Genomic DNA, 16,491 nt, shown 5'->3' with positions numbered 1-16,491 from the left:
ACAGTAAGAACACAAAAATTGCTACCAATCATTCCGTCTCTGTTTTTGGCACAGAAGAAACAAATGATTGAAACGTTTAGGGTCTGGTACTATGGCAACAGCTACTACGAGTAGCAATCCGCTAACTTGTATCAATCCATCCGGTAGTGTAAATACGTCGACAAGCACAGGTGAGCTGCAACAGCGATCGCCGGGCATCGGAAAAGAAAACCACAGCAATGCTAACTCCCTTCAGTCTCCACTACTATCTCTGTCTCAGGACATGGCTGTTGTCGATGAGTTAGTGTCGGCAAACGACCCACAAAGCAACCATCAAGTCAACATTGAGATACCAAGATCAGCTTCAGCGTCATTATTTCAGAGTTTAACAATCTATGGTGGGAAGGTGTAATAAAATTGATAACACATGCGCTCTGGCAATATCACCATTTAGTGCCTGCCCTCGGGCTGACACTCTTTACCAAAATTTTGATGATGCCCGAGCCGAAGCAGGCCCTTGGGCAGGCACTAAATGGTGATATTGCCCTCGCTGGCATGTGTTATTACTTAAATATATATATATATATATATATATATATATATATATATATATATATATATATATATATATATATATATATATATATATATATATATATATATATATATATATATATATATTAATGTAATGCTATGTATGTAATGCTATACTTTGGGGGCCTGCAATATCCAAACACCAAAGTAATAACCTAATGTTCTTTGAAGCTGTACAACGATATGAACATAAAATCATGTAAGGGTCATACACATATAGCAAAATCAACTATGTTTCAAAATTAACAAAATTAATTCCTGTTGAAATGAAGCGAATTTTTAAAACAAGATAATTGTTCTGAAATTTGGATTGTCCAAATAGTCACAAATGTTTGTCTTTTGATAGATGTACCTTGGAGTCAGAATGCTTCGGAGTAAAATGGACAGAGGCATGGTCCAAGTCAAATAAAAACGGAAATGATACTGATTGGTTAATTACTATTTGCTCTGATAAAGGAGAGGATTTAAATGACTACAATGTCAAAGTAAGTCAACAGTAACCCATATAAAAAAATTCGTGCAATATATACGTCACTGTATACAACAAAAACAAATGACACTTGTTGTAACTGATGCCTTTCAGTGCATGAAATTGCCATTCTAATGAAGCATGAAGGAATGTAAACAGTGCCTTCTTTCGACAGAACCTGAAATAATCTATAAGATAATTCAAGTTACATCAGTCATTTATGATAGCCATTATCTGTTTAAATGACTACTTATTGATGATCGGAGGGGGGGGGGCAGGGAAGGAGTGGCTTTGTGCTCATTGTGTATGAAAAGGGGTATACCTTTCACAATAAAAAACGGTTCCTCTTGATTGAAACCATGTTCGTGTTATATGTGTTTTAATGTTCTGTTGCAGCACCTGCTTTTATATACTGCATTATATGGCTTAAAACATCAGTATCACAGTGTGTCGCGTTTTTGCAAATTGAGTCCATGGAATATATTTTCACAGACAAATAATGTCTGTGATATTTTGTGCGATTGTTTAAAAAAATGTTTCCTTATTTTTTTGGTATGACAACAGCATGGGTTTGGAGTCTTAGAGGAGTCACATCCCCTCCCTCACCTCATCAGCATCATTTTACAGATTTACCCCATGGGGTCATGTGATACCAAGATATTTGATTATGCCATGAATGTAATCGACAACACTTGTCTTTAACGTAAAATGTTACAATACCGCCATTTATATAATATTTGTCATGTGGTGAAAGGTCAAGCTGCAATACTGTCATGCAATATAACAATTGTATACTGACTACACACAGTAGTGTGGTGTGCATGTGATGTGGTGCAATGCCATGTAGTGTTAGGTAAAATATGCACAGCAATATACATGTGTACTAGTAATATGTGAACGTGATGTAATATTTGCCATGTCTTCATGATCTAGGTTTCTCCAAAAAGTGGAATTCGCGGACATCAAACCACTACAGTGATTACCATAGCAACAACGTCACCACCTACAGCTGTAAATAATGTTAACGTGTATGTGGAAGTGTTGATTGATGCTTACCAGTTATGTAAAAATGTCAAGCCTGTATCGTGCAATATATCACAATTTGTTGATGGCGATCAAACCAGCTTGAATGATAGTACTCAACTGGAACCTGAGACTGTTTCGTATCCTGTTCAATGCAGGTTTGTAGTTCATTATTGTATAGCATGCACAGCAATAATGGTAATGCTAATAGCTGTACGTGTCGGATAAATTTATTGTCGAACAGCGCCGCTGGTGGTCAAGCTAATTTGTACAGTCGACTGTCCTTTTTATGACCGGAATGACGTATTAGCTAATAACAGAAGTGAGGGACGTTACATTGGGATGGGGAGAGAAGGCTGGGGGGGGGGGGGGGTTGTGACGACAAATAGAAGATATTGTAACTTAGTCATAGAAAATGTATATCACAAAACCCTTTCATCACCATATGCAACTGAATGGAGAATTATAGTGCATGGATTCTGAACAAGATTATGTACTTCATCCTGGATTTTATAAAGAATTTAAATCATATTGTAAGAGACTAAGGTTACTTAGAAATATATATAACAGTATGTGTATATAACAGTTACGTACAGAAATGGTCATAATCTCCATGTTCGCTTTTCTCTACATTCTAAAGTTATTTGGTTAGATGTAGTGTGTCTACTATTCCGGAGAAGTTAGAGGGTCCGGTTATCGTAAAATTGCACTTCCTCCAGACACCCTATACCCGTGTTATGATGAACTCAACGGTCAATTTCACATTTAATGTAAGTTATAATATGAGTATGTAGGTGGTGTTTTGTGCATTTTTTATAGATATATGTAGGTGTCTAGCTGTCCGTCTACCACACTGCGAACCTGTCTGAATCAATCGGTCTGTCTGTCTGTCTGTCTGTCTGTCTGTCTGTCTGTCTGTCTGTCTGTCTGTGTGTGTGTGTTTGTCTGTTTGTTTGTTTGTTTGTTTGTTTGTTTGTTTGATTGCTTGTTTGTTTATGTCTGTTTCTGTTTGCATGCCTGAATATAGAGAACATATATCCCTAACTTCTATAGAAGGCCGAATTCGTAACTCTGGCAAGCATTCAGATTTTCTCCACAAACTCTAAAAACCTCGTAATTCATATTCGACCATCCAGCCGCTATGACGGCTATAAGGTAGAATGACTCATGGCATAGCTGCTAATTGGTCGTTCTCCTGATGTATAAACAATAGCTATAGTTTACTAGTTTTCTACGTATTGATTGACAGACCCCAGAATGGACCTCATGAAGTCAAACCACTGTTATTTGATTTGTAGGTGGTATGGTAGGTTGCAATTCTGGAATACATCGGTACGAACAAACGTAGCCTAACGAGAGAACAAAACCCGCTCTCATTTATTTTCTCATTTATTTTCTCGTTCCTCATTTCAGAGACCGTCTATAAATTCATTTTCACCAACCAAAGGTCCGCAGTCGGGAGGAACATTACTGCAAATAAGAGGAGACAATTTGTTGAGTTTTAAAAGTATCAGTGTCATAGTTGCTGGACTAAAATGTCAGCTGAAAACGTGAGTGAAACCAAGTTTTAGAAGTTTCAAATTTACACAGTCACAGTAAAAATGTCCTTTTAGCAATACACATTTGGCACGCAGGTTACAAGGAAGTACCACAAAGACTATGTCTGTTTGTTTGTTTGTTCTGGTTTGTTTATATGTTCTTTGAAATGCTATTTTCATTTAAACAGTGCTTCTCTCAGACAGAATTTCTTAAAAATCAAAAGTTCAGAAAATTTATCCAAACTGTGACATATGTAAGCTTCTTCCTAGTCTTTTTGAAATAAAAAATAAGAGAAAGTTGGAATTCACCATCTAGTTTTAAATGAAATCGCCCATATTTTATTGTTCCATTAGAATTTAGTAAACACTATATTCGGCAGCCATCTTGGATTCTAAAAGGGTTTAATTTGGTTTTATTTGAGTTCTATCTAAAATATGTACGATAACCTCTGATATTTTGTCTTGGATTTAACAACATTAACTGCAACAGTGTAAGATTTGCCATCTACATTGATATGGACAGGAAACACATAAGCTCTGAAATGTTAATAACGTTTCCATTTTGTTTGAATCCAGGGATGAAGCAAGGGATGATTACTTAGTATGCATTACATCAAGAGCTGAAACATTACCATTGAAGTCAGCGATTTCTATAAACTACGATGAATATTACACTGCATCGTCAACACAGTATTACACATATACGGAAGATCCTGTGATCTACAGCATATATCCATTAAGAACATTCCAGGCGTAAGTGCAAGTGAAATTGTTATGGCTTTTGTAGGGAACTTCTTTTTATAGGTTGCTGATTATTGTACATTCTTATGAAAAATAATTGTAGTAAACATTCTTAAATTATTCTCAAAGTGTGAATTCGCTACGTTTAACTATGTGTAAGATTTATTGGGTGATTTTAGAAACTTTTAATTAGTTTCATTCATAGGTTTAATTTTAAAACAATGGGCCTTAATATCTAGAAGGGTGTGTAGTTATTTGTGTTATTTATTACGATTCGGGTTGCGAAATTTAGTGACTTTGCAGAGTTATTCAATTTGTATTAATTACTAGTGATTATTGAACTATATTCCTGTTAATATTTTTGTCTATTAACATTCTACAACAATTCAAACTATACTATAGTTTGTTGTACCTTTAAATCACAAGGTTAGAACAGAATTTGTTGATAAACGTTCCTATAATAATCAAAACAACGTAATGCTTCTGTGCAATACCCATACATTGTTTTTTTTTTGACAAATGTAATATGTTCTAATACAGGTTGTCGTTTACAGGACATAGTGCAAAGTGACTGTTTGCTATTTATCACAGGGCTATGTTTGTTTCCCACTTTATCAATAATTTGATCAACATCCTTGCTTCCTTTCAATTTGTCTTGTAGAGGTGGTTCACTTCAGTACGTAACTGGTACTAATCTAGACTCTGTAGCAAAGCCATTATTTGTCGTCAATATGGTTGTTGGAAATGACATCAAGGGCCATTGGACTTCAGTGAGTACTCTATATATGTTACATGTGTCACTTTGTGTCACCAACGACGTAAGATATGTATATTTGTATCTAGATCATCCATGTAAAACACAATTCTTAGCGACAGCACCATTTATGTCTCAAGAAACAAAGTGCAAATCTAGAAGATTTCTTTAAGTTCTCCAATATTTTCTGGAAATTCAGATGTGACATTTATCAAATGCCTACATATACCCATATAATACTATTCTGCCATTGCTTCACACAGGAACATCTGTGATATTTTCCAGCTTAAATCAGTTATATTCAAGTATGAAGGTGGCCTATACACTACGCCGTGACGGGGCGCCCTCACACATCGGTCAGGAGGAGGCCGGTGAGGGCGGAACGACACGACGTATATTACAGTGTAGTACTTCATCAAAACAGAAAGTATGCAAATTTAGGTCACTATGGGTCACTAATCCATATATCACATGACATGATCTAAGCCAATCACTGAAGGCTGTATGGAAACAATGTGATATGATTATACTATGAACTGTAGAAAAAATTAAAACCAATGTCATATAGAAATAGCTTCAGTGAGCATTTTCGTTACATGTTATTATTGCTAATGATGTTTCTAATTAATCAAAGTAATCCTGTTAAGGCTACTATCATTTGAAAACGTAGGTATAAATTTAATACTAACGTCAATATTTGTTATCTTAGATCTGTAAGGTCTCAAATGCATCGTTGATGACGTGTCCAACTCCCGAAGTTTCCATCTCAGACACTGTCGATCTGAACAGGGTTAAAAGAAATTCTGATGAAAATGAGAACAAAGGAAAAGGTGACGCGGACGACCTGGGATGCAATTACATCACGTCTACATCCAGTGGCGATAAGTCTATGTCCCGTGGCAATACTTTTACAGTTAATGTAGGGTTCATCATGGACGGTGTGAAAGCATGGCTACCAAAATTCATTGATGAACATCTTGATAAGCAATACACAACCTTGATGGTCTCCGAGGATCCGGTTTACTACCACTTTCCCGGCATTAATAATATATTGACCTTTGACCCAAGTGAAGAATATTTAATAATTAAGGTAGGTCAGCTTACACAATTTATAGCAAAAGGTCAGTGTAGTCATCGAAAACAAACTATAAGCATTAATTATCAAAGGGAAATGGTTCATCAATGAAGCGAGAAAACACAGAATGAGCCCAATGGTGGATTGCTTAGGAGATAGGCATTGTTGATGTTAACCTTGTATCAAAAACATCCCCACTGTGAATAGAATTCAAAAACAACATGTCAGCTAAACCATACATATATTATCATATGATGTCTCATTTTGGAAATTATCTTGAAATATAATGAGACGTCACATGTTGTTTTCATTGTTGGTTTTGGACTCAAAACGCTGCAGTGATAAGAAGCTCTTATTAACCATGTATAATCTCTAGAAATATAGCAGTGTCCATTCCCCTTTTGCAATTTTTATTGTATTTCACTATATACTGAAATGTAGGTTGACTGATAATGTGGGAATACTCAAGAATAAATAACGTGTTCTGCCTATTCCTTACACTGCAAGTAGTTATTTCGAAGCATTATAAAATATTTGTTCGAAAATACCTAGTACGTGGTTAATGTTTCATTGATATTGAATGCTTTACACGTATTATTACTTCTGGCTAATTTTATTAAACAACAGTCAATATTTTTTGTTAAATATTTTTAACGTGGCATTGTTTATATCCTGACAGGGTGAACGCCTTGACTGTGGGGCCGTAATAACAGATATCATCGTCGAAATAGGAACAGCGTTCTGCGAACCAATAGTCTTTCTGAATAGCAGTCAGTTGACGTGTAAACCACCCGAAGAACAGCCGTCAGTGAAAACTAAGTATGACGCTGGCCTTGATTTACCACATGTCCTAGTAAGTATATGTCCATATAGGGAATGATCTCAGTAATGTACAGTGTTCATATTTGGTTTCAAAGGGCAGAAATATGATATGTGATGTGTTTGTTCACTTTACTATCCGTAAGGCGGTATGAAGATATGGTTATGTTAATTGTGCACAGTTAACTTCCTTGTCAGTGGTAAGTGTGACTTTATGTCTTTCCGTCTGTCTGTGTCATAAGAAGAAGAGCTGGCTCAATTCAAACGAAATTCAATCGAAATGCTGAGCTATGGCGCGAACTGATTATTTTATTTTGGCAAGATCTGTGCAAGCCTATTGGCATTACTGGTATACACGATGTTTGTTCAATGGATTTCGTGGTAGATGTTCCCATGGAAATATGGAATAGTCCCTATATCGACATGACTGTATATTATCACCATGAGTGGTGTCAGGGCTCATTTTTTTTGCGATACGTACACCTATCTGATGGGAGGCACACAGATCAAATTTAAATTTTGTTCCCGTGTCTTGTTTTAAATTTTGAATTAAACTTCTATTTGCAGTTGGAACAAACTCCTACGATAAAGTCATGCACAAGGCCACGTTCACAATTTTATGACTGACTGTAATGTTCTTTACGAGTGTTTTGTATATGTGCAAGATGACGAGTCGACATTACTTTATGACTCAAAATGTTGCCCGTAAAAGTATTCGTCATCATTTCTCATTGTACAACATGTACATGTAGGCCGTTTGTAAAGATAAGGAGCCAAAATTATGGGAAAGAGTCACTCGGGAATTCAATGCTGTGCGTAATATTCGTGTTATTTGGGTGCCTTTGCATGCTAGTATTTTGACAGTGTATATAATGCATGACGAGCGAGTATAACTGATTTTATTCTATTTTTAATGAATGTAGGTAAGACTTGGAAAAGAAATGGAGGAATCAGGAAAATCTAGCGATTACTTTATCGGTTATCTAGAATATCAATATAGCATATTAGCCACAGCGCCCTCTACTGAATACACGACCTCGATAATCGTGGCCGTCGTTTCCGTGATAGGCTCCTTGTCTTTGGTGACGATAGTTGTTATCGTTATTGTATGTCGAAAACGTAGAAATCGGGATAAAGAGTCTGACACACAGTTGGTACAGATAAGAAACACAACGTGTGGTGACGAACAAGTCACAAGTATGGAGCCCAGATATCAAGAGTTGGTGAGATACCATACTCCAGGAGAGGTTGCCGAATTTCAGATGTTCTTGTCGCCGGAGTGTTACAAAGGTAGTTTTTAGTTCGCAGTTAATAAGCAGTCTTTTATGTGTTTGCTCTACAGACATATATTTCTGTTCAAAAGTTCCACCCCGTCTTGGAAATTAAGCAGAAAACGAAAAAGCACAAAAATATTCTCAAGTATTCAAATACCCCCTCCTCCTTTATGTTCAATCTCATCAACATTTATTTGATTTCACGTGAAGGAAAATTAATAAATAATTTCGCTACAGATATCTTACTGAGCACATAAGATTAACAACACAACCAGGTATGTTAAGGAATACCTTCCTTTAAAATGTAACATGCAAAGGGAAATTTCAAAATTTAATGTATTTAATGTATTTGATGTATGTATGTATGTATGTATGTATGTATGTATGTATGTATGTATGTATGTATGTATGTATGTATGTATGTATGTATGTGTCTGTCTGTCTGTCTGTCTGTCTGTCTGTCTGTCTGCATGTCTGCCTGCGTGTCTGTCTGTTTGTCTGTCATTGCCTGGCTGGCTGTTATTCTTTCTATATATTTTTTTCTTTTTTAGATCCCATCTCCCATACTCGTTCGAAGTCCCAAATATTTGAGTGGCTTGACGAAGACTTAAGAATTGTTATCCAAGATGTACTAATAGATAATAAGAAGCTTACATTCAATAACACTGAAATACTCGGAAAAGGTAAAATTTAATAACATTGCTACCTTGAGAACATTTACTAATATCTTCACCTGTTTGCAAGCGGGAAAAACTTCATTGAACTCGACAACACCAATAAAAATAGACAAGTTTTAAAACTCTACGTGTTGTCAATTAGACGATAACTAAAACTAAATGATGTATTTGCGTGGTAAATTTGAAGAAGTAACGTGTCTTGTTAATATTTTAACATAAGTTACCCCGTCCATGTAATTTAATAAAATGCACTTTATCCCATAGGCGCTTTTGGCACGGTGATTCTCGGAGAACTGCAAGACAACGTGGATGGAGTGAAACGACAGGTGGCAGTTAAATCACTGAAACGTGAGTGTAGATATTAAACGTTAAATTTGTATTACACGCTCATCCCAGATGAAGACGAACAAGTGAATTTGGCTCGTTCGCAGAGATTCCCATTGAAAACAAATCTGCGTACTGTGTTGTCCGTCGATCTGTCCTCAAACAGAGCTTGAAAACATATATTGAATGGTCATATTTAACCTCGAGCAAATCTGAATACGTCGGTATTCAACATGTCAGTCCGAATCTCAGAACCTGAGAGGCATGACTAATACTAGTTAAATGAAATTTTGTGAAATGTGGTTCGAAAGGCAGATCTAGAACTGTCACAAAATAGTGTAAGTACATACATAATGTTCACTTACAAGTAAGTACCTGGTTGGGTTTGCTGTCGAACACAATGGTGGCCGCGGGTATTGGTTTTCAAGCCTGCAAGGGAACCGCTCGCCGTTGTGATGGCGCTCCACTTATTGCCTTCGTTTATAACACCGTAAGCTATAGCAATAAGCGGGACGTCCACAATGGCAAGCCTATCAGTCTAGGAAGAACGTAAACTTGCATTGTCACAACGTCAAATTTATGTAGCGAATTCATTATTAGTTTGAATTTGCTTGTGTATACATTTGCATATCGCTTGTTTATTTGCATATCGTTGCAGGTAATACGGAAGTAAAGGATATTTGTAGATTTCTCGAGGAGGGAATTCTGATGAAAGACTTCAATCACATTAATGTTTTAAGTTTGATTGGAGTTTGTATTGATGAGACCAGTAATCCCCTAATTGTATTGCCTTATATGAAGAACGGTGATTTAAAGTCCCATGTGTCAGATTCTAAGAGGGTAAGTAGTCCCGATTATCCACACCCTGTCACCGGAAGCGCTCTGCCACCATCTGGGAAGAGCGCCCCCAATGGCAGAGTCTAGGTAATCAAGACTAAGTGGGTAATTTATACATGAAAAGACATTGCATATGTGCACCGTTATACCAGTATTCATGAATTTTAATTTGCTCAAGAAAATGCCTACCCATTCTCAGCTTAAATCAAGAAAACAAATCACTGGTCAACGTATAAATCTTTTGAAAAGAAAGGTCAAAATGATATCAAAATTGAGTTATTCCAATATGGCCGCCGAATACTGTGTTATAAACTATGTTAAAAAATAAAAGACTGTCGATTTCCTTGGAATCAGGATGGTGAACAACTAAATTTCTTTAAATATTCCTAAAGTACAAACAAAAAGCTATCATGAGGCAAAGTTTGGAGAGATCTCAGTCACATTTGTCCCCATATTTCTATCCCAAGTAAATATTAGAAAAGAGACTGAGAATACGTTCCATACATAGCATTTGATAGCTTATAGTTCATCATTTTGTGTCATCGTACATCTAACAGTTTTCCTACCTTTTAGCGTTTACACAAACGTCAGTATTAATACAATCTGTATTAATTTCTACCCTCAAAAGGTTCTGATGGTTGCCAATCTCATTATGTATGCACTCCACGTTGCGAGGGGGATGGAGTACCTAGCTTCGTTGAAATTTGTCCATCGTGATCTAGCCGCAAGAAATTGCATGTAAGGCTAAAATTTGTGCATATTCTTCTTCTATTAATTAATTAATTGTCGATATTTAAACATTGATATGCAATACATGTGCACTTGTACTGTTATATACTCATTGCTGTTGAAAAATACAAAAATAACCATGTGCATTTTAATATTGTCAGATATTCTACAACAAATTCATGACTCTTTGAGCAGTTAAATGTTATTATTGTTTATCGTTTATCCACCATCTCTGATTACAATACAAGCCAAATTCATAAAACAACAGAAGTGCCGCGTGTATGTACACACTCTTACTGATGGCGATGATGCGGATAAAGTGTTGATGTGTACGGTCTTGTTGGAAAGGGTTGACTTGACAACAATATTTCTTTCAATAATCAGATACACATGTTCTTTTCAAGGGTTGACGAATCTGAGACTGTGAAAGTATCTGACTTTGGTTTGTCACGTGATATCTATGAAAAGGAGTATTACGCCAGTGAGGACAAGAAGGCTAAATTACCAATACGCTGGATGTCACCAGAAAGTATCAAGAGAAGCATGTACAACACCAAAACAGACATGGTATGTGACTAAGCATGCAATAAACCGCACAAATGCGAAACAAATGTTTCCCTTCTTTCGTGCATCCTGAATACATCTAGGACAGTTAGATATTTTCTTCAATATTTTTCTTTGTTCAGCTAAGAACAATACTAGTGGAATAAGGGGCCCTGTCACAATGAGTTGATGAACTAGACGCACATTCCTTACATCGTGGGGATTTTGCGGCCGAATGATGAATACTTTTGGGAATATCATAAACGGCCCAAGACATATAACGTACAAGAAATTGTGTCAGTTTGGAATGTTTTAAAGCCCATGCCAATATTTTATACGTAGACTCGAGTTGTCAAAGTAGAATGACCAGCTGACAATAAAATCCACATTTATTATTGCATGAAACATAGCTGATGTGTAGGATGGCGTCATCAATACATAATTCTCCTTTTGAAAATGAGAAAAATCACATAATCCTATCCATACTCTTAACTGTGACATTTAGAAACATTGGTTTCACAATTGTCGTTTGCGCAGTGTCAAAGGACACACACATGTAAATATTGTCCAGTGATTTACCTTCACAAGCTTCACAAACTTCGAATTTGAGAGTAAAAGTTTGAGCAAGACATTTCAGAACATAAAACATAGTGAACGTTAATTTTGTTGCGTGGCAGTTTGTGGGACGTACACATCGTCAATAATTGCGTTTTGTATTTGTTGATGTTAGCAAAAAAATATTTAATATCAGACATTTTATTCATACTATCTTCAGTGGTCGTTTGGTGTGTTATTTTGGGAGTTACTAACTAGAGGGGAGTTACCATACGGCAGCGTTGATAACTGGGACATTCCAAAATACTTGGAAAATGGAAGACGTCTCCCTCAACCTGGCTATGTATCCGATAAATTGTAAGTAATATCGAGACTGGTCGAAAGCTCAGCACGCGCGCGCGCGTGTGTGTGAGTGTGTGACAGACAAACAGACAGACGGACAGACAGACAGACAGACAGACAGACAGACAGACAGACAGACAGACAGACAGACAGACAGAGATAGGGGAGGGAGAGAATGAGGCAGACGGGCATATAAACCGACTCGAAACTGAAAGGGGAACAGGCAGCGACAGAGTCAGACAAAGGAATCGAGAAGCAAAAAGTAACACAATTAATGAAAAGAAAGCAAACCGGAATATGATTACCGTTGAAAACGTAACTATGCGTTTCTGAATAGATATAACAAACTGAATATATGGATTAATGAAAACTTCAAATGTGTGCCATCCTGTCTATCTTAGATACAAACTACTCTGTGACTGTTGGGATGACGATCCACGAAAGAGACCAGACTTCACGCCAATGGTCATCCAACTGCAAGATCTTCTGAAAAGTAATGTCAGCTCGAACGAAGGCAGGACGGAATACTACAACACAGCTGTTAATAGTCCGTGTTATCTCAATTTGTTAGAGGAATAACATTTTGAATGAACAATGAACCATTTATTATAGGTGTTAATTAAACTAGAACACAGTATGTGTATAAGTTGCATGTTTCAATTGTCCAATTCCACTATACTTAACAACGTAAAGTATAACGAAGTTACGTATTAAAGTTACCCATGTATATTTTATCAACAAAATTATATGTAAGTTGACAGCAGCAATCAAAACAAATGTCGTGAAAAAGGATTAACCGAATTTTTCATTCTACTTCCAGCGTACTTTGTAAAGATCATATTTAATCAGTTTTAACAGGGTCACAGTTGGCCAAAACTACCATATAAATTGGAGGAGAGTTTCTGTGTTATCAAATAAGTCAATTGAAGGTGAAGCTGTGTTGTTTTCCAGTTATCTCTCCGAACAAAACCTTTAAAGTGCTGGGGTTGCATAGACCGCATGTGGCGATTTTTGAGTCTCTCCTAATGTTTCCAATTTAGGTTATCAGATAACACAAAATATATTCAAATTTTAATAATGTCAAATGTGATAGACAGACATTTTACGTCCTTGAAGAAAGGAAAACATTATTCTGAACAAACCTGTTACTCAATTAACTATTTATAGCTGTTCCTGTTTAGGGCAAATGTATATGTGGGGCAGCTGTAATTTGCTTGTAATTCATGATTGATGCTAGCAGTTGTCTTCACTGAAGTAGGGAGGGAGGATTATGTTGTGTTCCCTCGGATCTGCAGACTGCATGAGCTGGACAAACACAAGAAACGACCGTTGCAGGGTATTTAAGTGATACTCGCGCTGACTAGAAACATCTATCTCTTTTTTTGACCTTATCAAGTGGCAATTCTTGCAAGTAGTTGTGTGAAGTGTTAGCTTTTTTGTCATTGTTAAATTTTATAAGACAGAAGTGCAAATATGATACAAGATTAATGTGATATAAATTGACAATCGTCTAGAATCTATAAGATGTGAAAATCATGTATTGACCCTCCATGATGCAAAGTTTACGAAGATATGTTTATTTTCTTGTGATCATCTAATATTTTATCCAGGTGCTTTGTACTACTTTTTGTCTAAGAATATAGTCATAGTAACTCTTACAGGACAAGTTTTAAAAAGAGATTTTTATACAAATCAATAACATTAACTCTGGAACTAATACGATATGTAAATATATATTCTAGAAATATTGATGAAAAGGGGAATTTATTTTGTTTCAATGTCCTTCTTAACTTGACATGTTCGACGAAAGTTTTTTTGGGGGTACTGTCCCCGTAAGGTTTACGACGAAAGCCGCGTTTGCCTTTGGTAGAGTCGGTTACCGGCATAACTGTTACAATGGGAATCAGTCAGACTCTGGGGTGGTGACCCAAGAGCAAAACATGATATACAATTATATCCGAATATTTTCCTTTGTTCATCCAAGAAAGTATGTGTGACCTAAAGGGCTTGTTACTACGAGTCACTAGGCGAGTAGTGACAATCTCTTAGGTCACGAGTATCTTCAGGCTGAATGAAGAAAAATATTGGGGAATAATAATATAACTATACGTCCTCAAGCATACTTCACGGAAAATCGGCGAAAATAATGGCGATTTAGAACATTTCTACTCATATTTCGAGCACCACAGAACCAGTGACGTAGACAGGGATTGTCGTGACGTAGAATGATTAGCTTATATAATCCATATTTTCTATTCAATGACAATATCTTGGCCTGTGCATGGTATATAACAACAATATTCAAGCGAAACACAACTGTGAAAATGATAAAATAAAATAAATAGCCGCTCATTACATCGGATTTTAATCAGATTGCTACAAAATTTAAAACTGGTGTTTTAATTCTTTATGGCTTCATGGACGTCTAAAGTACCGATAGTCAATTTAAATTTTGATGTGATAAGATTAATCAACCTAAAAATTGTTGTGAACTTTACAAAATGTTATAAACGAGGTAGTTAAAATAAAAAGTAGATATGTAACATATTGGAATATTCATGTGTATGTTTTTTTATTTAAAGCATGTGTGTTTAAAAGTCTGGCTAATTAAATCGGAATGAAATGAAACTTATGAAGACAGATTGCTACAATTTTAGCGTTCGTAACGTTTCTGTTACTTCACATTTTATGTACTAGATTTATTACACGTACTTGTATTTTAATCCCAATTGGTGAATTAAACTTATCAAACTTAATTAATCAAGTTTGTAAATTGATATTCTTATCGGAATGCCAAATTTAGGCGAAATTAGGTTCATTTTATTGTCTGGGTAGGGTCATGTTGGCAAAACGTGTGAAAAAGTCGAAAACAACATTCTAAGGCTATTTCTGGTATACTGATTCCATTGTAAAGTCTGGCTCCTCTACAAAATGTATTCCTTGCAGTGACCCTAGTGTAGTTATGAAATAGGTCAAATGACACACTGTCGGGTATAGTGTAGAGATACTTTCATATGACTTGACAAGTTGTGTAATATGACTATATCACCAAAGAATCTCCGAAGAATTCGAGGCATGAAGAATTAGATAGTTTATCCTATTTATATGCATAAGTCATGCTGAATGTAAATATTTATAACTGAAAATGGTGACATGTTACACATATAGTGTGCGAAAATCACTGACAGTCGTACCACCATTATCTAGTCCAAGCTGTTGGCCATCCTCTAAAGTTATCAGTCATTCGATGCATATTATGCATATCATAGTACATATGGTATGGATAGAATAAGGATCTATTTTAAATTTTCAACCGTTTCAAGTTGTTGTCCACCTACTCTGTTTCAATAAACCATGTAGAAACCAAAACTATACACTGAGATAGCAACATTGAATTGTCTTGCTACAGTTTATCTATTGTGAAATAAATCATAATTTGAACGCACTTAACTAGATGCAGGCACGCGTGCACCATGTTTTGACATCTGCACTTGATGTTTGCATGGTGACACTTTAGTTCACTTCACTCAGCCTTTGATCTCAAAGAGTAATTTGCATAATTAATTGATTGTGCAATGAGGCAATATCTAAAGAAGGCAATCCTCAAATTTAATATAATTTAGTGCATGCATTGACCTGACCACGCGAGCACTTTAAATTTTACATATCTAGCTTTTCTTTCAATGACTCATTTGCATAATCAATGTTTTTGGTAACTAGGCCACGAACTAGGAATACAAGTGTGAAATTTCATATAATTTTGCCCCTGCATTGGTAATGAGAAAACGCATTTGTCTTAGAAAGCTTGTTGATGTAGCATTTAATTTCATTGATTCATTTACATATTTAAGTGCAATGTATATTAGATCCAGGCATATTATTTTGTAAAATATATATTCATAGTTTCATTAACATAAATAGTATGGTATTTTATCTCCGACTGCTTTAGTATATTTTAAGAAAAACATAAGAAAATTGCAAAAAAGGATAAATGTCTGTGATATGTTTTTATACGCTGTATGTGTAAATTCTAGAATTGAAATTGTCACCCGACACCCCATCTAAATTTTGACATGTTCGACAGAAATATCTTATGAAATTGTGTTGAATTTTGACAAATATTTAAATGAGCTTATTTATCTTTGCACATATGTATAATCTGCCAATGTCCCTTCATAATTTTACAACAAAAATCATTGTGTGTATGCTAACTTGAAA

General features: G+C 35.8%; 1 protein-coding gene across 1 annotated transcript in view; it reads left to right on the top strand.

Annotated features, from left to right (window-relative positions):
* LOC144446030 (hepatocyte growth factor receptor-like) overlaps positions 1-14,803 on the top strand; it is a 30,439-nt gene extending 15,636 nt beyond the window's left edge. The window contains exons 6-21 of the mRNA XM_078135699.1: positions 920-1,058; positions 1,976-2,223; positions 2,706-2,835; positions 3,479-3,615; positions 4,180-4,356; positions 5,006-5,114; positions 5,808-6,188; positions 6,853-7,026; positions 7,916-8,282; positions 8,818-8,949; positions 9,208-9,291; positions 9,926-10,107; positions 10,733-10,842; positions 11,238-11,400; positions 12,152-12,288; positions 12,675-14,803. Coding sequence (XP_077991825.1) covers positions 920-1,058; positions 1,976-2,223; positions 2,706-2,835; positions 3,479-3,615; positions 4,180-4,356; positions 5,006-5,114; positions 5,808-6,188; positions 6,853-7,026; positions 7,916-8,282; positions 8,818-8,949; positions 9,208-9,291; positions 9,926-10,107; positions 10,733-10,842; positions 11,238-11,400; positions 12,152-12,288; positions 12,675-12,852 — 2,848 coding nt within the window. The 3' untranslated portion in view covers positions 12,853-14,803. The remainder of the gene's footprint in view (positions 1-919; positions 1,059-1,975; positions 2,224-2,705; positions 2,836-3,478; positions 3,616-4,179; positions 4,357-5,005; positions 5,115-5,807; positions 6,189-6,852; positions 7,027-7,915; positions 8,283-8,817; positions 8,950-9,207; positions 9,292-9,925; positions 10,108-10,732; positions 10,843-11,237; positions 11,401-12,151; positions 12,289-12,674) is intronic.
* The last annotated feature ends 1,688 nt before the right edge of the window (positions 14,804-16,491 follow it).

The sequence above is a fragment of the Glandiceps talaboti genome, chromosome 14 (assembly GCF_964340395.1).
Source record: "Glandiceps talaboti chromosome 14, keGlaTala1.1, whole genome shotgun sequence".
Taxonomy (NCBI): domain Eukaryota; kingdom Metazoa; phylum Hemichordata; class Enteropneusta; family Spengelidae; genus Glandiceps; species Glandiceps talaboti.
The sequence above is the reverse complement of the archived record's forward strand: the minus strand, read 5'-3'. Positions and strand labels throughout refer to the sequence as shown.